Source organism: Lepisma saccharinum, chromosome 30 (genome assembly GCF_977018435.1).
Source record: "Lepisma saccharinum chromosome 30, izLepSacc3.1, whole genome shotgun sequence".
NCBI classification, from domain to species: domain Eukaryota; kingdom Metazoa; phylum Arthropoda; class Insecta; order Zygentoma; family Lepismatidae; genus Lepisma; species Lepisma saccharinum.
The window spans coordinates 10,146,269-10,172,039 of NC_139258.1; the positions used below are offsets into that span (position 1 = coordinate 10,146,269).

Below are 25,771 nucleotides of genomic sequence, written 5' to 3' on the forward strand. Positions count from 1 at the left end.
GAAATTGGTCACATCTGTTTTACCAGTGAAATTGGTAGAGCAATGGCTCTGTATGTTCAAGTCCTGGTCAAACTTGCATTTTTTGCTGCCATTTCCAAGTAGTGCATCTCTTGTGTGTACCAAATTGTAAGCTAATGTTGAATAAACGTGATTCATGTGATCAACATGTAAAGTTGAAGACATAACCGTTACTTTTCACTATGAAAAGTTAAATGAAAGTACCTCGAAAGTATGGAAAAATCTAAAATTTAGTTTTGAAAACCCTGAGGATCATCATACTCTTTTTAAATTGTAACTCGAGTGCTTTCATGGTAGGAATGTGCATGCACTCGCCTATTAACATATTAATGCATTTCTTTCCTTTACAGGGAGCAATAAAGTGTCCTTGGGAGATCTTGGGTCAGGAAGGGCGTTCGACAATGGCTGCAAATGCTTTGACACTTGCCAGAGTGTGGTGAATGACTTGAAAGGGAAAGGAATCGATTGTACTTGCAGTGTAAGTATTTTTGCACTTATGTTACATGTGTTTGTGTATGTATATATGTACGTGTGTGTGTGTGTGTGTGTGTGTGAGGGAGAGAGAAGGGGGGGATTGCCATTTCTTACCTGATTATGGATTCTTGTTGAAATGACTAGAGCTCCATACCTTGAAAATGTTTCATAATAGTAATCAGTTATCTTTTATTTGCATGTTTTTTTTTTTTTGTTATTTTATGTAGCTTCTGTACTACCTTTGGTGATGATGAGGGTGAGTGATGAACTGGTGATTAGATGAAATTGATGAGTGGATACCAAAAAGAGCACCCATGTCAGGTTTGGACTTAAACTTGTGAACTTTGGTGGTGAGAATGAAAGTCTACCACTTAACATGTTTGACCACCGAGCTGGCTGTTTGTGTGTGTGTGTGTTTGTATTCAATTTTAATTTTTGGAACCAGAAATCATGTTTTGATTTTTTTTGGGTATTTTCGAATTTATTATGGTAAATTTTGATTGCATTTGAATAAATGTTTAAGGTTTTTTAACCACATTTTGTTCCTCTGTGGATGTTTATCGCATTTACAAAGGTCGGTCAAAAAGTAATGCACAATCCACTGTAGCTCGGGAATGGTAAGGACTAGAGAAATGAAATTTTGTAGGTAGAAGCATTGGTCCTTTGGAAATGTCACTCCATGTGCTTCACTGCACTGCAGCCATCCTTGTTTCCATGACACGAATGCACATTCGTAAAACTCGTGAAGTTGGTCTTTAGACCACTTTTTCACACTCTTTTACACACGCAATGAGCTCATTGTCATCTCCAAACTGTTTCCCATGCAGATGAGCCTTCAGTCGTCCAAACAGATAGAAATACGATGGTGCTAGTTCAGGACTGTATGGGGGTTGTGGCGCCACATCCCAGATTGCGAATCTTCTGAACTGTCATGATTGCAACATGCGGTCGTGCATTATCGTGATGCAACTTGTATGTCCCGATTTGTTCGATTCTTCTCAACATGGAATTAGGTGTTGGTTAGTTGGTAAAGGACCGAGAAGCTCGTACCTTGCTTCTTCCTACAAAATTTTGGTTCCCTAATCCTTACCATTCCCGAGCTACAGTGGATTGTGCGTTACTTTTTGACCGACCTTTGTAGTTCCATATCGGCTCAAGTTCAGAGTGTAAAGGAGTGAGTGTGTACATGTCTGTCTTCCTGGTGTGTGCTAACTTGTAATTATGAAGACAGTAAGGATTCAAACCTTTAATGTTGCATGCAGATGCACATCAAATTATATAATAGACCAGGATTCCCTCCCCTTAGCTTCATTAGTTTCCAATGCCAAAGAGCCAGCTGAGAATTTTCAGTTCATCAACTTCCTACCTATGATTCACTTTTTCCTCTATTCAAAACTAAGTTCATCAGCACAGTACAATCAGTCGGGCTGCATCTGCACTTAGTTGACAAGGCTAACATTCTTGCAATTGGCATGATGGTGTTTGGTTTGAACCAAGGTTAAACCAATTGAAATGTATCCATATCGGAATATGTTGGTTAGAATGCAGTCTGCAAAATTTCCACATGGAACTTTTACATGGAGTGTAAATATCCTGGTAATTATACAAAATGAAATTGCTTCTTTTTTTGTTAAACTTATCGTATTGTTATAACTGCATCTTTAATTAAACTAAACTAAAATTAAATGTCTGATCAAGGGAGCGTGTGTTTTCTGTAACTTCACTAAAACTGTGCTTCTATTCTTGCAACAGCCGTAAACTACAGGAGAAATAATTATACTATGCAAGCAATGCATACATACAAGAAAAATTGCTTCTAACCACCATATATTTTTAATAAGTGCAGTAAAATTGTTTTAATGGTATTCTGTATCATTCTAACTGAGTCCCAAATGATAGCCATTCAACCCAAGTATCTGTATGCAATTTAATGGTTTTGTGAACCATCTAATTTTATCTATTTTGATCTCTCGAAATCATCATGTGCATGATGACATATGTGCTACAGTTGCTGGCTTGAACAACAGTGTCGGTATGCTTATTCAGAATGTCTGCCAGCCTAGAAAACCTTGAAATGTCATGGAATTTACTGTTTCAGAATAAAATCAAAGTTTTTGTAATAGTGTACACAACAAATAAAGCAAAAAAAAAAAAAGAAGCAAGAAATTATAAATTTGTTGTGCACTAGAGTACTGCATTTAACCACTTTTGTTCGCTCAAACTCGATCGAATCTCCCACACTCGAGCGTGATTCGCTTGAATATATAGAATATCATTTCAATGTGACAATAATCTTACAAATATTTTTATAATTCGTGCTGGTAGTTTCAGCCTATAATCATCTATCCATTTTCATACATTGGTATGTATTGGAAAGATAGACTGAATTACAATATTAACATGGAGATGATGACTGTTCACTTGAGTTTCAATTTCACTGCATCTTTCACCTCACTAAACATATTTGAAGGCCCACTACCAACGACAAAGTACTGTTGTATGTGTTCCGCAACACTCCACCCTTACTGGGCCGCTTCTGGCAGGAAAAACCCAAATAAACAACTAAATAGGCTCGTTAGTCCTGGGTTCCCATCCCGTTCCTCACCAGAGCGCTCTGAACCAAAGAATCAATCACAGGCAAGAACTTACTGACTTAATGTTGCAGGGTGATTGCTGAAAACTTGCAGAAATGGGCTTTATACATTTATTTACAATTCAACAAAACAAGGTTCGGATTCTTCCAATAATTCTCTAATTTACATTCCTCTAACTTGAGCCCCACGGCAGAACTGCCAAGTGGAAGCTAGCTAAGCATCGGCAGAACTGCCTCGGGATGCTTTTTCTCAAGGAGGCCACTGGAGCCCGAAGATCGCTCTCCCTTCTGCTATCCAGTTCCTAAACACACTCTCCCTGTCCTCTGACAGAGGCCATATTTATACTTCCTCCCGCTTTGCATGGGGGAGGGCTGAAAGTTCAAACCTTATTGGCTCTTTTAAACTACACAGAACCATGGAAGAAACCCAAGCATACAAAATCATACACAATCACAAAAAAGAAACAAAAAAACAAATACTGTTTGTAACATAAGTGAACTACTGGGCTTCGAACGTTATTCGCTCGAGTGAATAAATAGTAAATTCCGTAAGCCATCTAGCGTCATGTGTGCGAACTATTAGATGATTGAGCAAAAAAGCCTCGATGGAGCACTCTATTGTGCACAAACTATACATCAGTTTCATGTACTGAGTATTACCAGTAGTTACAGTAGAAATTGCATATTTGCACAGTAGAAATTCCATATTTAGCACTGTATGAAAAACTGCCATGTTTTGAACTATTTTGCAGTAGTGGCTCTTGATATTTACCACTTTTCTTGTTGCAATTTTTTTTTTTTTGGTTGATATTAGGATTAATACATATATATATAATTAAATGTTACTATAATTGTGTTATTTATACTATAATTGTTAGCTATGATTTTTTATTAAAGAAGAATTCTTTGTTTAACATTAGTCAATGTGTCGCAAGTATTACGTAAAAAGTCACCCTGATGCTTTTGACACTTGAAGTGAATGACTTGGTTAACCGGATTCCAAGTCTGGTGTTTATTCAAATACAGAAATTGTCCTAATGACTTGATCTGGATAAACTAGAAAAGTCAGCTAATTTTGTTTTACAAATTAGTAGACACCCTGTCATTGGAGAAATATTGTTCGCTGTAATGCAGTCTGTTCTTTCAGGCTCCTCGTCTCTCCCCTGAGCTGGAGTTCATCAAGGCCCTGATTTCGATCGGGAAGCTGCTGAGCACAATCCCAACGAAGGAGGCCAAGACTTCACGGCTGCTGGCTGAGCTGAGCATCCTCAACCTGAACCTGCCTGCCCGCGTGTGGCTGCCCATCCACAGCTCCATCCCCCACCACATCGTGAGGATTCCTCCACAGGCTTCGGCCGTCCTCAACTCCAAAGACAAGGTACAGACATTTGCACTCATGTTGTGTATAGTTGATCTCGAGATGGCTTGCTGGATTGTGTGTAATGGTAAAACAAAACTCCTTGCAGTCACTTGGTTATATACAGGGTGTTTCAAGAGATATCATCTGATTTAAAAAAGGCTATATTTAGGAAACCAATGAACATAGAATCTTGCAGTAAGTTGTAAAATACATGTTGGAACATCAAGTTTTACTTGCAGTTGGTTTTGATTTGTTGCGGGTAAGTGCTTTACTGGTGCAGCTCACTCTTTAGTCTGCATCAAAAAGGCAACAAAGCAACAGGAAGCATTCTGCATGCACTGCTTCAAGAAATGCGAGTTCGTTACAACTGTGCAACGTCGAATGCTGTGAGCAGTAGGTGGTGTAGCACCGTATTTATGACTAAACTCACGCTGCATGCTGCACGGACTCACATTTGTTGAAGTGGAGAACGCAGAGTTCTGGTCAAGCCTGCATTTTTCGCTGAAAATTTCTATGCTTTATCAACTTCGTCTATTTCGGCTGATTTTCATCAGATATGTAAAGATTTCACCCCAGTATTAAATCCAATGCTAAATATGAAATATATTAGGGATGGGACCAATTAATCGGTACTCTAGCAGTATCGGCCGATATAGGCATATCGGTTTATCGGTAAAATTACCGATTATTTTACCGATCCGATATATCGATAAATATCTGATAATTTAGTGCAAAATTCTGCCATTTTGTTGTAATTTTTATGGATAATCTCCATGCCCTAATTTCTAATAAAATAAATGTCTAAATATTCAACTTCTTTTGCACTGCAGTCACCTTGAAACACACATTTATTAAGGAGATCAATGAACATTTCAGGTTCTTCAAGGACCGCTTCTAATTTTATATCGGATCGGTAGAATATCGGTTATCGGTATTGGTAAATTTTTTATCGGTACTTTATCGGTATCAGCCAAAATTTCATATCGGCCCATCCCTAAAATATATAATAACATAAAGTTCCAGGCCCTACTTATTACATTGTCTTTGCCTTCGATTATTTAAAAGCTGGAATAATAAACATGGAAGATAAATTTCGAGTAAGTAGAAAAACGTGGGAAAGGAAAGGCTCTTCTATGTTTTTGAAAGAAGGTCAATTTGTTACGGTGAGAGAATTACTTGAAGGAATTATCATAGTCTCAGGTAATGATGCCTGCATAACACTAGCTGAGGGCAAAAATCCACAATAATCCAAATAATCTTTTCCATCATAGTTACACTCATTCTTTGATGAGTATCTGTTGCTCTTTGGATACTGGGGATGACAAGATATCACAGTTGTTCTTCCAGAAGCTTTTGGGGATAGGTATCTTGGTAACCTCATTGTTATTCCGACAGTCTTTCTGGTATGATGCATTACTAGTTCTGTTCCAGATAATTGTCCCACTCACAGGCATTGTTGATAATTGATTGTTTTTTTTTATCTACTATCTATTCAACTAGGGATGTGCCGAAGCCGATTACAGATGTATGAAAATCGGCCGAAATTGACACATCGGTATCGAATAGGCAAAAATCCGATATTTAAACCGGTACAGATTATACTAGAGTTTTTACCTTCTAATAAGTTTTATATTCTAGTTTTGTAAGATTTATTGAAAATTTGGTTATGATTCGTCATTATTGAAGAGTTTTTGTAATAAAATTATTGCAAACTCATTCAGAGGATCGGAAATAAAACAGTACATTGCTAAACCAGGATCTGCTGTTGTATTGGATATTCAAAAATGAATATTCAAACCTGAATCAAGTCCTGAGAAAATACTTGGGCATACCTGCTGCATCAGTATTCAGTGATTGAGTGTTCAGTGTTGTTGAACAGATTTGAGATGAGAGAAGAAGTAGGTTACTTCCTGAAGTGCTTCCAAATCTCGTGTTTCTGAAGTTGAATCTGGCATAACAGGAATTCATTTTGCATTTCAAAGAACTGCTTGTGTACTAATGTTTAATCTCTTGAGAATCCATGTTCTTCTTAAAGGTTCACATAACATTTTGTAGATGCAAATGTACATTCGCATCTCTTGAGAATATATATGTATATACATATGATATGCAATAGAAATGTACATAGCAAATTTATTTTTGTCATGCTGAAAATAACATCCCATTTCTGTATAATAATCTTATGTATCGGAATCGGTTAAATATCGGCATCTGTATCGGTTCCAAAAATTAACGGTGAGTACATCGGCATCGGTAAATTTTCAGCTTCGTCACATCCCTATATTCAACAATATTGTTAATAATCTGATTTGCTGTATCACGCCAACAGTCCTATGTGGATAAACTTTTGGCATTTGAAAGGTAAAGACTTGGCTAGTATTACAGCAATAGGCCTACATGCTGGCAAGGGAAGTGGGAAGCAGGAATTACGCAGCAGACCAAGTAGGCAACAGCAGTGGCGCCGAGAGTTACGTCGTCACAGTTCTACAGACTGATGTGTTTCTTATCGTGTGGATTGGTCGCTTTCCTGCTCCCCACTTCCCTTGCCAGCATGTAGGTAGCCCACCGTAAGACTATAATAACGATGAGCTTGATAGTAACAATAACAAATTATCTCACAGCCTGTGTCCAAAAGGTACGATGTACAGACCTAAAATATGGTGTTCACGGAAGTGACCCCACCTAGTGCGGTTTGAAAGTATCAACCCAGCAGGTATGCAAGCAATGAAGACCATAGCTTGCAGCACAGATGGATGCTGACTAGGTCACATGATTTTCACACTCGTTCATTTAAAATGAAGGAGGTAGAAAGCCAGCAAATTGTTCGTTGAAGTTCTTCTAATGTGTGGAAATGTATGTGTAAGAACATTAAAAATGCTGTGCGAGTCCTCAGTTTTATCTACTGATCGTATTTGGTTTCAGTCGAATTGAAAGACTTTCACTACCAGTCCATGACTTGAAAACCGCATTGCAAGACCATACTCTGAGGATGCTCGCTTCAAGTACTGTACTACACATTTCGGACAATTCCTTAGAAAGAAGTTGGTGAATGAAAAGAGTTCTTTGTACCACGAGAAAGTATAAAATATGCAGAACATGAACAAGAAATTCTTAAAATATGCTCTATCAAGTAGAAAAGGGCCAAATAAACACACACACACATGCACCAACAAAACACCTTACTGCAATTAATATCTCATTATATGAATTTATTTAGTGTCGGCAACCTTGCCAAAATAATAATAATGTGAAGTCCAGAAAATCTTAACCCTAGTGATAACAGTGAATGTGTGGCAGAAAAATCTATAAACTAAGTTTAAGAATCATGCATATTACTTATTTGTAAATATGCTTAAATTAACAATAATTTATATTTAAAACTGGTTTCCTTACATGCAGTGTTTCAATATGAATGTCACTGATTGTCATGCATGGTGCAGCAGTAGCATCATTGCCTTGTAATCGAGGGGTCCCGGGTTCGATTCCCACTGGAGGCACATAGTGGTTCGGATCCCACTTTAAACTGTAGGTCCAGTCTCGATTAGCCTTACTGTGCATAAAGCAAACTTAATACAGCAATTCAATCAATCAATTTAATCGTGGGTGATATATTTTAGTAGTAAGATTTCAAAATTTAATTATTTTTTATTGTGGTTAAATATGTATGCTTTACAAATGGTTACAATAAAAAATATTGAATTTGGACTATTTATCATAAATTCTGTGAATGTGATGCTGCTTTAGTGTTGTCACAATTTTGTGATTCTTCTTTGCAGGCCCCATATATTATATATGTAGAAGTGCTGGAAGTAGATGACATCCACTCTTCACCTGTTCCTGCCAAGATTCTGAACACCCTTCGCCACACGAAGTCCGAGGAGAACATCATAGAAGTGACTAACCTCACAGAGAACGCTTCGTCCAGCACATTCAGTGTCTACGGGAACTTGGACGATGAAAATGGAGATTGTTGGTCACAGGAAGATGACGAGATATCCCAGCAGGTATGTTGGGTGCAGCGACACACAAAATTTATCAATATTAAAATATATATTTGATGTAAATTATGTTAAAATTTTTAATGTTGAGTGATGTACTCGTAATTGTTGGATAGATGTTAATGCTGATATGTGCCCCTTGTATGTTGCAACATGCCATGTAAACACATGCACACCCTTGCTCATTGGTAGGGGTGATGTGGTCAGTACCATCCTCTGGCTGCTTGGTGAACCTCAGAGCAGCTCCATGCAGAGTATAACACCATTAAGCCTTGTTTCCATGATTATGAAAAACTAAATATGCTGACCAAGGGAGTAATTTATTTTATTAAAAACATAAACTAAACGTAACGTTTCAACCTTCTAGCAAGGTCTTCATCAGACTCTGTATCAAGTACAAAAGTAACAAGATACACTAAAAGGGCATTATATATACACAAACATTACTCCCTCCAGACTTTTAGAAAGTTGTTAGGAACTTTCTAGCAGGTGGCTTTCACTTTTCAACTGTAACTTTCACCTAAAAGGCTAAACATAATTACTTTCATATAGAATGTGAAGAGATATTGATATAGAAAATCTCACCCTCTTTTTCCTTCATTTTTCTCCCTTCTCCTCTCCTCTTTCTCTCTTGTCCTTTCCACTCTTTCTAACACCTTCTTCCATTCTTTGTTACAGTTGGAAAGTGAAAGCCATCTGCTAGAAAGTTCCTAACAACTTTCTAATAGTCTGAAAGTAATGTTTGTGTGTATATATAATGCCCTGTTTTTGTATCTTGTTACTTTTGTACTTGATACAGTCTCTGATGAAGACCTTGCTAGAAGGTTGAAACGTTATGTTTAGTTTATGTGTTTAATAAAATAAATTACTGCCTTGGTCAGCATATTTAGTTTTCCATGGAGAGACGTAATTTACACTAGCACAGAGACACAATTATTCTTTTCTATTTATACATGAAGTGTATGAAATTACAAAATATTACATACACAGTGTGTGTGCTAAGATTTTAGACTGGCAACATTGTAACAAGATAAATGTTGGAATGTGGAGTTTGGTACATGTATTTTGTAGTGTCTCATGTGATGAGTGTGTAGTGAAATTGGTGTCTGTTTTGATGCAATGTTGAGTGAGTTACAGATTTTAAATTAGTGCAGTCTTATACCCTTGGCATGGATTTGAAAACGGAACAATGAGTGGCGATTAAGTTTTGTATAAAACTTAGGGATGGGACCGATTAATCGGTACTCTATCGGTATCGGCCGATATAGGCATATCGGTGTATCAGTTTATCAGTAAAATTACAGATTATTTTACCGATCCGATATATTGATAAATATCTGATAATTTACTACAAAATTCTACCATTTTGTTGTAATTTTAATGGATAATCTGCATGCCCTCATTTCTAAAAAAGTAAATGTCTTAATATACAATTTATTTTTCACTACAGTCACCTTGAAACACACATTTATTAAGGAGGTCAAAACCTTTCAGGTTCTTCAAGGACCATTTCTAATTTTATATCGGATCGGTAGAATATCAGTTATCGGTATTGGTAAATTTTATATCGGTACTTTATCGGTATCGGCCAAAATTTTATATCGACCCATCCCTAATAAAACTCTGTGGAAACCCTTCAGAAACTGCTTATGGTAATGAAGTCTTGTGTCATGCCAATGTTTTCATTTGACATCGTCTATTCTGTGATGGTCGGGAAGATATGGCGGATGAACCCAGGGATGGTCATCCCTCCACCAGTCAAACTGGCGATAATGTTGAAAAGGTAAAGAAAAACAGAATGAAAACCGTGCACAATCACTGAGAATGATTGCTGATGGTGACTGATGATTGCAGCTGTGTTTAGATCCATTTTAGAGCGCATGCTAAAGAGATTACGAGTGACTCCCATGCTTGGTTTCTGCAGCACGACAATGCACCAAGCCACAAGGCAATTATTATCCACCAGTTTTTGGCACGGGGTCTTCAGGCTTTTGTAATGTGGCTCACATCCGTAGCTGAAGGCATTGTTGCCAGGTGCAGTTGAGATGCCATTAGGTTTGGGTTTTGAAATATTGTAATTTTTTGTAATTGTCCATATTACCATAGTGTTCATTTTGTTAACCTGAATTGTTTTATGCATAAATACCATGTTCCTTCTGTAATTTAACACAACCACAATAACCAAGAGAGATTCTGTGTTTAGTCACGACTCATGTTTGAGCTCATGAATCAATACAAACATGGCTACCTGGAGCATCTATTAAGCCACATGAGGCCCCAAGTGACATATGTAACTGTTCTGATGTGGAATTTTATTTAGTGTGTTATTTTGTGCTATGTTTTCCTTTTTTATCCCTGGACATCAACACACAAGAGTATGCTATTGCAGTATGTGACATAGGAAAATATTCATTCATTCTTTCATTCATTGTTTTCTGCCCAGGGGCAGGTCTGCAACCTACATGCTGTTTGATCTTCAGCTCTTCGCGTTATAGCAGCGAAGGACCCATTTATTTTGATGTCGTCAATCATTTGGAATTTTCCCTGGATCTTCTTTGCCTCGACAGTTCCTTCAATAGCTTCCCTTAGGATACAGTTTCTTCTCACCCAGTAGCACAAACCAATTTATTTTTCTTTTCATGATTATCTCCAGCATTCTTCTCTTTTCCACAACTCTTTAGGCACTGTTTCATATTTCACCTTTTCTGTCCATTTCACACGTTCGATTAGTCTCCATGACTACATTTCCAGAGCATCTATTCGCTTTTTCTCACATGTTCTCAGTGTCCAGGTTTCTGCACCATATAGAGCTACACTCCATGCAAAGCATTTCGTTAGTCTTTTCCTCAGATCTTTGTTCATAGATCCACAGAAAATATTTTTATTTCTATTGAAGGCTTCCTTCGCCATTGTTATTTTTACTTTTATTTCTTGGCTGCATTTCATATCATTGCTTATGATTAGGGCTTGGAAGTTGAGGAAAAATCTTTTTTTTTTACCTTAGTGTCCGAAGACTAGGCCCAACATAATATATGTTCATTTTGGGTCATTGTAGGCCAGAAAAAGGTGGGGTTTATTTGTTCTTTTTTGCATTTTTCGGCGTTTTTTGGCTTATTGGTTCTTTTTTAGCTTTTTTTTTGCAACTTCACCTTCTTTCGACTACATTTTTACTGACCATTCTCAATTCAAATCATCAGTTCATCACCTCTTAAACATCCTTTCTGTAGTGAAGAAATAAAAGAAAGAAAGAAAAATATATTTGAACCATCCCTGAAACTAGAGAAAAACATTTTTGGACGACTGAAGCAGGTACGGTACAAGGTCCTTTAACCACTTGCCTGACACATTATTTTCCCAAAAGTGGTCCATATTTTACACATTTTTTTTATTGTGTGTTTGTAATGTACCAATATCGGCAATTAAGGAACAGTAATGAAATTCTATTTTTGGGGTCAAATAAGGTTACCAAACTATTCAAAAAACTTCCATAATTATTAACCCAAGTTAACTCATACATACATGGAAAGTACTACAAATGTTTCAAAATAGCATATAAACTGTGGAAAATAAAATGTCTTCACATTTTAAAGTCGAATTCCAAAGAGACAGATCCAACAGATGAAAGAAAATCTTCTTGTAATACTTTTTGCCACGCTTCGTTGGTGTGGCATATGAAGCAAGATGCTGATCAACACCACCCATTTTGTCGTTCTAATCGACCACCACTCGTGGTTTAATTTTTGCTTTGTGACTTTGTGTTACAGTCATCATTTCAACAGAATGGATGGTTGACAACAATATCACATCCTTCTTATCTTTCCATTTCGTGACTGTCACTTTGCCGCATTACAACCATACTTCTACACCTTTCTTCAATTTGGCTGTTCTTAGAGCCTGTGGTACATCTCTCCTACTGCGTTTCAGTGTTCCAAATACATCAGCTTTTTCGAAATGAACAGATCTGCAAGTTGTGATGAGTTATAATAATTGTCCATTGTCAAACAGTACCCCTTTCCCAACAAATCATATACCAAAGAAAAGATTTTGGAAGGCGACTGTACACCACCACAACTATCTGTATCTGTCTCGTCAGTACACACACTGTCCACTGTTGTATCACTTCCACTCACATCCATTTCCTCTTCCTCCTCCTCTATACTGTTGTCTAAGCTTATCGTTACTCATCTTGTTGTTCTTCACACGATGGAAAACACTAAAACATGAACAGAATGTATTCACAACACAAAAACGCTCTAAGTTTTGGCACTACACTCGCACAACAATCAGAAGTACCACTGGAAAGCTGACAACTATGTAGTGTCATGGGAATCCAGTAGATGGCAGCAAGCTATCTACACCTTCCATCTAGTGGCCAAAATGGGAATTAACACCTTTTAAAGCTCAAACGAGTCTGTCCGGGTAGGCAGAAAAGTGCACTGCAGTTGCACAATTTTAACGAGATAACTCGGGTAAATAATATGTAAAGCAAAAACAAATTCCGAGTTAACTTGGGTTAATCAGGCAAGTGGTTAAACGTAACTTGTCGAGAAGGTCGCGCTGTAAGTGGCAAGTTTCTCTTGTTTTGAAGCTTTCAGCATGGTGTATACGACCAGACAGTACGCACCTGCAAAGATCTCAAGTCAGATAAGGAGGTGACGTGCATATTCATTAAATATGTAATGAAAACTGAAGTTATTAATTAATTTGGATCACATTTATAAATCCTTTTTTTTTTTCGTTTTTAGGTCTTTTTTTTGGGAATTTATAGGTCTTGAACTTCCGAGCCCTACTTTGATGCATCCAAGATATTTAAAGCTGTCTACTCGATCGATTCTCTTATCTCTGATACTCACATTTGCCTTCCTCTGCTTTCTTCCGATCACATAAGTTAATTTCCCACGTTGCTACATTTGTTCTCGTCCTAATTGTGTTGAATTGACTCATTGCAGTACATGCAGCTGAGGAAGCCAAGCGAGCGAGACACCATCTCTCAGATGAGTCAGGAGAGCAGCGACTCGAGGGAGCCCGTGTTCATAGCCGCAGGGGACATCAGGAGACGCCTCTCTGAATCCTTCCACGACCCTGCGACCTTCCAGAGGGACCCTGAGGACCCTTCGGCGGCTGCCTTGAAGGAGCCGTGGGAGGAGAAGGAGCGCAGGGTGAGGGACGCGTCTCCGTACGGCCACCTGGCCAGCTGGCAGCTGCTGTCGGTCATCGTGAAGTGCGGAGACGATCTTCGGCAGGAGCTGTTTGCGTCTCAGTTGCTCACGATGCTGCAGAAAATTTGGGAGACTGAGAGGGTTCCGTTGTGGGTTCGTCCGTACAAGTAAGTTAAATTCTTTTGCATTGTATAGTTTCTAATTTACGACTATTATAAGCAAATTATTGTTTCTTGATGTTACATTCCCAAGAATGCATGCTCCCGTTGTCACACATCTATTTATAGTCTGGTCACTAACATTCAGGGAATTAGTATTGACAATGATTCTTTGTTAGCCTGTTGATTGGAGATTATCCATTGGTTAGTTCTTTTACTATACTTATTGTACCACTTCTCTTGTCTTCAAGTAATCAGATTTCTTTTTGCCAGAGGTGGTGATCAAACCTACAACAGATATGTGATTTTACTAAAAATCTGGAAGCAGTGGTAGTGTCTTCGCCTTGTAATCAAGGTGTCCCGGGTTCGATACCCGGTGGAGGCACATACTGGTTCGGATCCCACTTTAAACTGTAGGTCCAGTCTCGATTAGCCTTACTGTGCATAAAGTGGACTTAAAACACTAACTCAATCAATCAACTAAAAATCTGGAGCGCTAACCAACTATTCCAGGGTGTCTGAATTTGTAGTAAAATTGCTACAAATTCAGACACCCTGGAATAGTTGGTTAGCGCTCCAGATTTTTAGTTGATTGATTGATTGAGTATATTGTATATCTGTCCTAGGTTTGATCAGCACCTCTGGCAAAAAGAAATCTGATTATCCGAAGACAATAGATGAGGTGCTCTCTCAAAATGTAGTGTTAGAGTAAGTATAGGTAAAATCACTAGGCAATATATCATGTCGAATTAACATTGCCTGTTGCTATCAATGTTACATTTATAACAATCAGGGAAATTTAAGAACTAACTAAATAATCAAAAAAAGTTACACTACGAACCATGTCAGTACTGTTCTGATGTATAAATTTTACAACACACTTTGACTTCATGCGTCGAATCAAACTAAAATTCTGGGTAATTCAGCCGCACCATCCCAATCAGACCGTTAGTGAAATTGGATTGCAAAATCCATGGTGTCACGTATACAAGCTACCAAGGATGGACGACTAATAAATAACATCTAAAATTATTTAGAACTGCTACAACTTATCCTGCCATGAGGGAAGAACAAGGAAATCCAAACTGTGACAGTTGTGGAGAGGACCAAATATCATAAAGAATATCCTACCATGTCTTCAGTGCAATGAAAATAATGAGTCGGAGCCCAACAAGCGCTCACACTCAAATACGAACACAACTCACCAAGATACTGACTTGGCTTGACTTAACAGTGGAATGACATCATATGAGTATAAAGCTTCTGGAAAGTAATTATGGAAGATTTTACTTCAAAAGTAAGTTTATCTTTAAACTCGAATAGTGTATAGTTCACACTAGTTCAGAAAATACAGTGTACAGTATGTCTAAAAAAGAACTAGTTAAAAAGGAAATTACTGGTTTTATTGCCTCAAGTTCCCATAATCTGAGAAAGAGGCTCAAAGTTTATGTTGGATGCACTGCAGCAATCGGTCTAATAACATTTATCAATATCAGGAAATAGTAAACTTTCTAAAGTTAAAGATCTTGGAAGTAACAGCTTAGCCTGACTTTTTTTGTTCCATCTGGCTACTGAAAAGAATAATATTACATCTTAAAGTGTTTGTGTTCAAAGATTTTTTTTTTTAAAGTTTATCCAGCTTTGGCATCTTGCTATTTATTCATTTGTAAAAGTGACCCAGGTAGTTTGGCAATCTGCCATATGGTAACATCATTAAGACTTTTCTCAAGTTTTTTGAAAAACTGCTATTAGTTATCTCTTGACAATTTTGTGACACCATTAAGATATATATCATCAGATACCTATGTAAGAGCAGAAGCTATTTTCAGAATTCGGAAAATGTCATTGGTAGAACAGGCGAAAGGGCCAGTAGTACCTTAACGTTGTTGTTGGATTTGTAATAAGGCTCAGTCGATGCCACTTTGAACTAATACTCATACCAATGCTTGAAAATTGTAACAATTAAGAATTGTTCAAAATATTGATTAATACAAAGGCTGTCGCAGAGAAGGTGAGACTAATGCCTGTATAGAAAAACGGTGACCTCCATTGGCTAGCAAATGTACTAGGGTGAAAATTTGGTTCATTAGCTGCTGATTGAGACCAAAATGAGTGCAATAGGTCAAAAAGTCGTGACTGCGTAGCAGTTAAAAGACAAGCATGTACATGGACCCCTCCAAAAGTCATTAAAATGAAACAAGAAAATTACAAACCACAAAATTTTTATGCTGAATCAGCCATATCGAGTAGGCATACATCTTTTTCAAAATAGGCACCATTGACAGCTAAGCAAGCGTCCATATGCTCCTGCCACTTTGTGAATGTCTTTGAAAATTCGTCGTCAGGTAGCGAACTGAAGAAAACTTGCGCTGCGGTGATCACTTCTTTGTTCGTCATGAAATGACGACCACGTGAAGCGGCCTTTAAAAGTGGAAATAGCCAAAAGTCGCAGGGTGCAAGGTCCAGGCTGTATGCTGTATGCGGGAAAATTTCTATTTTTTTCTTCGTCGCATAATCCTGAAAAGCCCGTGCGGTATGCAGGCATACGTTATTGTGGTGCAATATGAAGGAGTTCTTCAAATGCGGCCTCTTTCTTGCTACGTGTTGGCACAGTCTCTCAATGACTCCTTGGTAATACTGTGGCTCTACTCAGTCTGTCTTGATCGGCATATACCTGTTCAAACATTGCATATGTTTCCGCAGCACTTTTCCCTAAACGTCAACAAAATTTTATGGCATGTCGCTGTTCATCTTGAATACTCATCGCGAAAAGCAATGTTATACACGAAAACCTGGAGGGGTAAATGAAACACGTTCCACGTAAATCAACACAGCTGCTCACTAACGTGGTTTCGCAACATGTGACAACTTGCTACGGAAACAGAATGGGTTATCCTACACGATGTGACTAGTGCCGAAACCATAGGCAGTGTTGCCAAGCCAGGAAAAAATGTCTCCTTCTCTGCAACAGCCTTTGTATTAGTGGGTTTGTTGCATTCCAACTATAACCCCAATTTATCAAGAGTTTTCATTCAAAATATTCAAGTACTTAATCAGAATATTAAAATACCTGTTATGTTATCACAAAATATAGTTTTTCCATACAATATTAGTGCAAAGAAATGGAAAACTCAAATTTTGCATAATTTCCAGCAGCATAATTAACTATGAAAGTGTTTGCGTGGAATTTTTGCTGACCCCGCAAAAGACCAAAATGCTGGAGAAAGTATCAGCTGGTATTGGTAAATGAAATCGAACTGATACTGTCTTGGTGTTGGTCGATACTGATACATTGGCGTCAGTATCAGCACAGCCATAGTTTCTAATACGCAGTGCTTTTCATGGTCAATTTGCTCGTTGAACGGTGGCTACCATGCCGGGAAGTGAGAGTGCGTCTGCTGACAAACTGGATGCAACATCCACGTAACTAGAATCATTAGCTATGTAATGAAATAACTTCATACAATTACATTGACAGTTACATATAAAATGAGCACCTACCTTGTTACAAGGTGTTGGAAATGTCCTCCTGCTTCCACACATTTACGGCATCTTTTTGGGTAATTTTCACTAACTTACACCAGTTCCTCTTCTGATGTTGCTTCAATTTCTCTCATGATGTTTAAAAGCTTGGTAGCTCGCCACGCAAACATCATGGAAATGGAAATGTCTTGTTTCTTCTGCAATGCACCGGAGGGATTTTTGAGGAGTATGTTCCAACAGTGCTCCAATGACGCCTAGTTTGACTGTAGAAAACTTCTTACGTCACGTGCCGGCAACATATTTGTTAAAACACTAAAAAACACTTAGGAGTTCTTCCAAGCTTTTGACTCCTTCACGGAGTCATCTTCAGGGCTGGTCGAGGAAAGATGGAGTAGACGCGGTTATATATGTGACTGTATAGACTGTATATGTGTAACGACAACCGCGTCTACTCAGTCTTTCCTCTACCAGCCCTGAAGATGACTCCGTGAAGGAGTCGAAAGCTTGGAAGAACTCCTAAGTGTTTTTTATCGTGCTGTTTGTGTGTCGTCTAGTTTCTTGTCAGTAAGCACACCCTTCGCTTCTTATCAAGAACAGACCCCGTTTCACAAAATTTGTTCAAGTTTTCAAACGCACACTGTCTGTGGAACAGGAACATCTTGGGAATTCTGCTGCAAAATGCCTTCTAACTCCCCTACAAGAATTCTAACGATGTGAGAGTCATACATAAAAAATCATTGTTTTAAATTGTTCGTATAGCATGACATTATTAAACTGAAAAGAAGCACCAGTAATACATAAACTAAAAAGAAACAATGTAAGACACTTGTTAACACCATAACACTTCACAAACACCAGCTATTTGGATACTGAATCACTGAGGCATCCAGAGAGAATGAGGGTATGACAAGGTTAGCGTAAAGCTGTGGGTGTAAATGCCAGCAGACACGCTCTCACTGCTCGGCACGCTAGCTGCCACTCCACGGGTGACTTGACTGTATATGTGTTCCTTCGTTAATATCTTTTTTCCCCTTGTGTGTGTGATTCACAAGTTATTTAAACTGTATAGGGAGTTTCTTTATACTGCAAGTGATTGTTTTTCAAATAAACATGACAGGCATGACCTTTTTATTACAATTGAAGAGAATACTGTCATTATTATCCAGTGCAAGAAGTTTTCTGACCACCTGTTCTTCCTTACAGGATATTGTGTCTGTCCAGCGACAGTGGTTTGATCGAACCAATATTGAATTCCGTGTCTCTGCATCAGATCAAGAAGCACTGCCAGTTGTCCCTGCGAGAATATTTCCAGAAGGAGTTTGGTGCCCCCAACTCTGAAGGCTTCCTTTCTGCGCAGAGGAACTTCGTCAAGAGCTGTGCGGCGTATTGCTTGGTGTGTTACTTGATCCAGGTGAAGGACAGGTGGGTTTTCGTTCTCTTCTTGTCAGGTGCTGATTTAGATATTTATTTATTTATTTATTTATACATACTCCCCATAACAGAGCTATTGCTCCACTTACAACGGGGGCTTACAAGTAAATAAACTATGGTACATAATATCCATATACATAAACATAATATTAACATATACATAAACACAAATATTAACATATACAAACACATAAACCAATTGCATATACACAAATAATTAAATGATATTAATGCCTATTTTCAGTTTGTGTTATATTATATTGTATTATAAAATTATATTTAGCATTAATAAAATAACTAAAAATATAAAATTACAATTTTTTAGACAAAATACTAATTATGAATAAATTGTTTAATGACAGATAAATATCTCTCGTAGGACATAGCAAAATCAATATTAACATTATTTTGTATTAGTACATTATGAGCTTTACATATTTGAACCATTACTGAATTCTGATGTACAATATTTTTAGAATTAACCAAAGAAAATGGCAAATAAGAACGCAACGTTCTAGGTTTAATTGTGAATCCTATCAACTGAAGACAATCTTGAGCATCAATTAAGTTATTTATAAATTTATAAAGTAAAATATGTTTGGCTAGTTCTCTTCTTGATTGTAATGAAGAGAACCCAAATTCAGATAAAATAGTATTATAGGATATTCTTTCTAAATATGAAGATCTTTTAAATTTTTTGTAATATAAATATCTTACGAACTTATTCTGAACATTTTCAATTAAATCACGGTAGCATTGAAAATAAGGATCCCAGATGACACTAACATACTCTAACTTACTTCTTAATATCGAATTGTATATTGAAGCAATAGCTTGAATATTATTAATTTCTCTGGTAGTTCTAAATATAAAGCCTAAAATTCTAAATGCATCTGATACTAATGTTTGTACGTGCTCTCTGTAAGTAAGCCTTGAGTCGAGTAAAAGTCCCAAATCCTTTATAAGTTTAACTCTATTTAAAACTATTCCATTCATAGTATAGTTATGAGTATAAGATAAGTTATGTCTGCTAAACGTAATAGTTCTGCATTTACTTATATTAAAATCTAACCTATTGGTATTTTAATTTTAGTTATAACTTGTGCTTTGCTATCTGTATTGAATTCAGGGTTGACATTTTTCCTCACTAGATGTCATCATAATGATGTACACATTGCTCTGAAGTCAATGATGTGACAGGCTCACAACAAATGGCAATCAATGAAGATGATGTTAATTGAATTGCAATGTTGATTAGATATTACTTATATTACATATAGTCTTGTATGTACGCGCGTTGCTTGCATTGTAGAATTATTTTCTTGTTTACTATTATCGTATTGCAAGTTTTGATGTTGAAAATTTATATCTTAGTGTCTGATGAAGGGAGCGTGTGTTCTCCTGAAACGTCACAATGAAAAACTGTTTTCTTATGCTTGTAATAACCGTAAACTACAAGAAAATAATTCTACAATGCAAGCAATGCGTACATACAAGAAAAACTATTATAGTATTGCAAGTTTTGATGTTGAAAATTTATATCCTAGTGCCACAGATGCATTACACAGATGGCTTATTGAGATGAAGTTTAACCCAGTAGAATCATGGGAAATGGTTCGATGGTTTACTGTATGTGCAAATTACAATTACTTGATATTTGATGGCAAAATCTATCAGCAAAGTAATGGTCTTATCAATGCGAAACCCAGTATCCAGAATCATCTCCAGCATTTTCCTTCATTACATAGAATCTCCAATTGTTAATGCGATAGGTGCGGATATCAATCTCTACATCAGATATGTAGATGATGTGCTAATTATTGCTAAAAATGAGAACGCCATCATGGACGTATTTAAATTGTTAAATGAATCACATCGTCATTTGCGAACCCATGAATAACAATGTAATTTCTTTCCTTGATCTGAAAATTAAGACAACTGACACAACAATTCAAACTTCAGTCCATAGGAAAAAAATTAGCAGGGGAAAAATACATCCATGCCAATTCAGAACATTCTCGTATAACAATGGATAATATATTTTCAATTTTTTTCTGAGAGCACAAAGACTATGTTCTAATAATAAGGATATCAAAAATGAAGAAGAAAGGCTTTTTAATATAGCAAAAGAAAATAGCTTTCACACCAACAGAATAAACCAAATCAAAAAACAAGTAGCAAGAAAACTAAAGGAAAAGAGAAAGACAGACTGGCTGGCTGGCTGGCTGGCTGGCTGGCTGGCTGGCTGGCTGGCTGGCTGGCTGGCTGGCTGGCTGGCTGGCTGGCTGGCTGGCTGGCTGGCTGGCTGGCTGGCTGGCTGGCTGGCTGGCTGGCTGGCTGGCTGGCTGGCTGGCTGGCTGGCTGGCTGGCTGGCTGGCTGGCTGGCTGGCTGGCTGGCTGGCTGGCTGGCTGGCTGGCTGGCTGGCTGGCTGGCTGGCTGGCTGGCTGGCTGGCTGGCTGGCTGGCTGGCTGGCTGGCTGGCTGGCTGGCTGGCTGGCTGGCTGGCTGGCTGGCTGGCTGGCTGGCTGGCTGGCTGGCTGGCTGGCTGGCTGGCTGGCTGGCTGGCTGGCTGGCTGGCTGGCTGGCTGGCTGGCTGGCTGGCTGGCTGGCTGGCTGGCTGGCTGGCTGGCTGGCTGGCTGGCTGGCTGGCTGGCTGGCTGGCTGGCTGGCTGGCTGGCTGGCTGGCTGGCTGGCTGGCTGGCTGGCTGGCTGGCTGGCTGGCTGGCTGGCTGGCTGGCTGGCTGGCTGGCTGGCTGGCTGGCTGGCTGGCTGGCTGGCTGGCTGGCTGGCTGGCTGGCTGGCTGGCTGGCTGGCTGGCTGGCTGGCTGGCTGGCTGGCTGGCTATATTTAACTTGTCAATTTTAATTAATATATAAATTTCATGCTTCCCGCCAGGTTATGCCTATGTTTACATTCACACATAGTGAACATAAATTTTGAATATTGTAGCTTGAAACATGTACTTCAGGCTTTGTGCTAAATACATAAGCATTTTTAATAAGATTTTCTGTTAATGTCATTTTATGCAAATTATTTTTTTATCACCCTGTCTCTGAACCGCCCATCCCAATTTTTCCATCAGGCATTGCATGAAATTTGCTCTTGAAGTTAGTCATTTATTTTTCTAAAAAAATACATAAAAATATATATAGAAATACATGTTTATTGATGCATTCATCTGAAACATTATTTAAATGAAAGCTTATACTATTTTGAAGAAAAGAAAACAAACTTGAAGTTTCTACGGCAAACCCGAGGGAAGATATGATTGTTTATAACCTAATGCGTGTCATTCAAAGTGGAGCTGCATGTGGCATACACGGAGATTTTAAAAACTCGTAACTTCTGAACTCCTTGCCCAATTTAAAAAAGTTGTCATTTTTGTAATCAGCATCAAAAGTTCATAAGCATACCGAATTTCATCAAAATTGAGGATGGTGGGTCACATTTTCACAAAATTCTGGATGATTTGACACTGAATGACCCCAATATCACGTTACAAAGAATTCCATCAGATATTGTCCTGTCCTGAAACGGGAGGACGTGTCATGCTGTAACATAATTGTGCTCTTATTTTTAGTGGAACTTGATATCTGACAGCAATTGGAAAAATTAGTTTTTTCATGCTCTTGTAAGTATGCACAGCCAGTTCTGTCAAACGCATCCATCTAATCTACTGACATCTTGATTTCATAGGCACAACGGCAACATCTTATTGGACAACCACGGTCACCTGATCCACATAGATTTCGGCTTCATCCTGTCCACCTCTCCTCGCAACCTTGGCTTCGAGAGCTCCCCCTTCAAGCTGACCCCGGAGTTTGTGGAGGTGATGGGAGGATTGGGGTCGGACATGTTCGAGTACTTCAAGATCCTCATCCTGCAGGGGCTGGTGGCTGCCAGGAAGCACATGGAGAAGATTCTCAGCCTCGTGGAGATCATGAGATCAGGTGAGCTTTTCTTTACAGCTCCTAATGTTTTTGGTTTCGTGCAAAGATTTTAAGGCACGGCTGGAACTTTGGCCAATGCCAGGTCAGTTGTTTTTTAATTTTCCTTTCCTTTTGAAAAACAATTATCATCATCATCAGAGTTTGATTTGTACTCATCTTCTTGAGAATTGCATTGAACAGTTTGTATGCACATTGTGTACATTTTTTCACAAGGATTCTGCTTCATCTTTCTTTCAATGTTACTGACAATTTCAAATCTGAAGAGGACGTGTTTAGATTTTTTTTCCTTTAAAAAAAACTGTTACAGGAAGACATTCATAAATGTGAGAAAATGTATGTAAAATATATCTGTGGAAAGATGAAATTTTGTAGATTTCTGAAAGGTTTGATTATTAATAATAAACTTAGAAACAATATTTCCTATGATTTTTTTAAAAAAACAGCTAAGAATCCCAATGTACATTAAAAAGGACAATACTTTCAGGCCAGTTTGCAAAGTGTTAACAAAAGATAGAAGGAAAAGAAAAAATATTTTAAGTCGCAATTATGTAGTACATCCGGAATGTTTTATTTTCACTGGAAGAAAATTTACTGAAATTCTCAACAGACATTTCCATAGTAGGTTCATATGTACAGTATCAGAAACAGAAAAATGTACGTTTACATATAATTTTTTATGTGCTTTAATCAAACTAAATATTTTACAGGGCCATTTACCAGAAAAGTCCTTTCTGTAATAGATACATCTATATGTATAGTGCCAAAGAAACATACAAGCAATTTTAAACATGTTTTTTAAAGAAGAAAAAATCGTTTTAAATTAAAAATCAGATTTAAATTTTAAAAATCACCAAAAATTATTTTTGAAATAAAAATTTCTCTTTATCCACCCTGGTTCTGGGAATGTAATTGTGAAACATGTTGTTGCAGGTTCTCAGTTGCCGTGCTTCAAGTCCGGAGCCGCCACGGTCCATGCCCTGAAGAACCGCTTCCACTTGAGTCTGACCGAGGAGCAGCTGCAGCTGCTGGTGGACAACTTGGTGGAGTCCAGCATCCACTCCCTCACCACCAAGCTCTACGACGGATTCCAGTATCTCACCAACGGCATCTTGTGAACAGTGTGAATCGTTTTCGTAATTTTACTTTCGTATTTCTCTCAGAATATTTTGTATTTACGAAAGACTGAGACTTAAGCCGTGGACTTAATCTGTTAACGCTGCTGGTGAAATGTACTTTACCGAACTCGAGCGTACACCAGATCTCGGCTCCGGTTTTCATCCTCGGCGTTTTCGGCAAATGCCAGGTGGATACGGCGTTTGCGACGCAGTAATATTCTCACGGAAGGTAAGTCAAGTCCAAAACTGTGATAACACAGCGGAAAATTTGCTTTGCCGCAATCGCAAACTAATCGTGAGTAATTAATGCGAGCGTGGGTCTGCCGGGGGAAACGTCAGCGCAGTTATCGAACAATGGATCCGCATCATGGCCGTCAATGAACATTAGAAAGGACACGAATGTAACCTTTCGCATAAATGCACTTTCTTTTTTCCAGCAGCTCGCTGCTAACGGGGGAAGTCTTCGTTTCTCTGACACCAACTCTCAAGAAGAAAAAAAAATAGGGGCAGTTTCAGAACTGCATCAAATAGGGCGGAAGTTGTATTTTTATTTTGTACATGACTCTCCAGGTACTACTTTCTTTACAAACAGCATTTGTAAGACTGATCCAATCCTAGAATGGATTTTTTTTCATGATGTACAATCTGTATTAACGTTGGTAGTTCAAATGAATTTTTTCATCCTTTGAGGTGATTTTTTTTCAACTATCGTTGAACTGCATTTCCTGAGACTTGACGTATGTGTATTTACCAGTTTTCTTACGAGCTCCAAATGCATCGGATGTGTCCTATTTTAATGCCTTATCGTTTCCATTATTTGCAACAAAAGTTTCGAGACTACATGTATATATACACATTATCATAGTGTAAAAAGAACATGAATTTTGTTGCTGACGCCTCCTCATATCGTTGGTTAATCAAAATGTTTTTATTATTACTATATATCATTATTTGTTTACCTTTTCAAAAAATAATAATAAGCCTGGCATATGTTTGTGTGTAAGAGACGAGATTATGTTTTTTAGCTTGAGTGAAGCTGTTTTTTCTTTCCTTGCGAAAAAAAAGGAAGTTTGCTATAAGTGTGTATCTGTTGAGAATGGCATTCTCACTGTGTAACTATTGATGTTGATAGGGGGGGGGGGTTGAATATTTGGCGAGTGTGTGTGGGGAGGGAGGGGGGGTTGATGCTATTCGCTATGTACATAGATATTATGAAGTCTGTCGCTCTGAAGGGGTCGTGCCAATTTTCATACCGAACCACATTGTTATCTCTCTGAGTCCTTGTAGTACTTTTTATTATTCAATTTCCAATGCCCACTATTTGATATTAAGAATTGTGTACATTGCTGTCATTCCATTTGTATTTTATGAAATAAAAGGGAAGTACATTGTATAAAAATTGTATTTTGTTTTTTTATCCTGAACTTGTGCACAAGATTAATAAATACTAAAGGACTTGTGTGCCATTTTTTACATAATATGAAGTTTATTTACTTTTATGATAAAAATGAATCAGTTTTGTGTTTGCAGTGTCCGTGAAAATTAATCCATATTAATTTGACATAGGCAACATATGTAATGGATGACTTCATTTTTCATCTGGAACTAATCATTCTTTTTTTCTCATATTGCATATTTATATTAATTTTTATGTTATTTTCCTCCATGAACATACATCTTTATACAAATTAACTAGAAATAAGAACTACGATCCCCGACAATAGTGAACAACTTTCTTGGAAACCATAAAGCCGAGAATTACAAAGAACTAGTACAAACTATGTATTACTGTGATAAAATTGGATCAAAAATGTTCTTCAAAATTGATACAGTATATATTTGTAATGAGATCATTACTTGATTTTTTTTTATGCTTGTTGCATGTATTAATATATGTGTGTATTGTCTTTCATTGGACTTGGCTGTTTTTAGGATCATAAGTTTGGTGATATGTATATGAATATTGATGTCTGTCTGTGTTGTATATAGGTGAGTATATTGTGTTTTATATACACTTTCTTTGTTAGGATTT

At 37.8% G+C, this 25,771-nt stretch overlaps 1 protein-coding gene across 2 annotated transcripts in view; it reads left to right on the forward strand.

Moving 5' to 3' along the window:
• The window catches only part of fwd (phosphatidylinositol 4-kinase beta fwd), a 95,202-nt gene extending 70,070 nt beyond the window's left edge, over positions 1 to 25,132 (forward strand). For both annotated transcript variants that reach the window (XM_083115560.1, XM_083115561.1), the window contains exons 7-13: positions 369 to 496; positions 4,233 to 4,463; positions 8,222 to 8,449; positions 13,393 to 13,769; positions 18,447 to 18,665; positions 22,371 to 22,624; positions 23,555 to 25,132. In XM_083115560.1, the coding sequence (XP_082971686.1) occupies positions 369 to 496; positions 4,233 to 4,463; positions 8,222 to 8,449; positions 13,393 to 13,769; positions 18,447 to 18,665; positions 22,371 to 22,624; positions 23,555 to 23,739 (1,622 nt within the window). In that variant the 3' untranslated portion in view covers positions 23,740 to 25,132. The remainder of the gene's footprint in view (positions 1 to 368; positions 497 to 4,232; positions 4,464 to 8,221; positions 8,450 to 13,392; positions 13,770 to 18,446; positions 18,666 to 22,370; positions 22,625 to 23,554) is intronic.
• Positions 25,133 to 25,771: the final 639 nt, after the last annotated feature.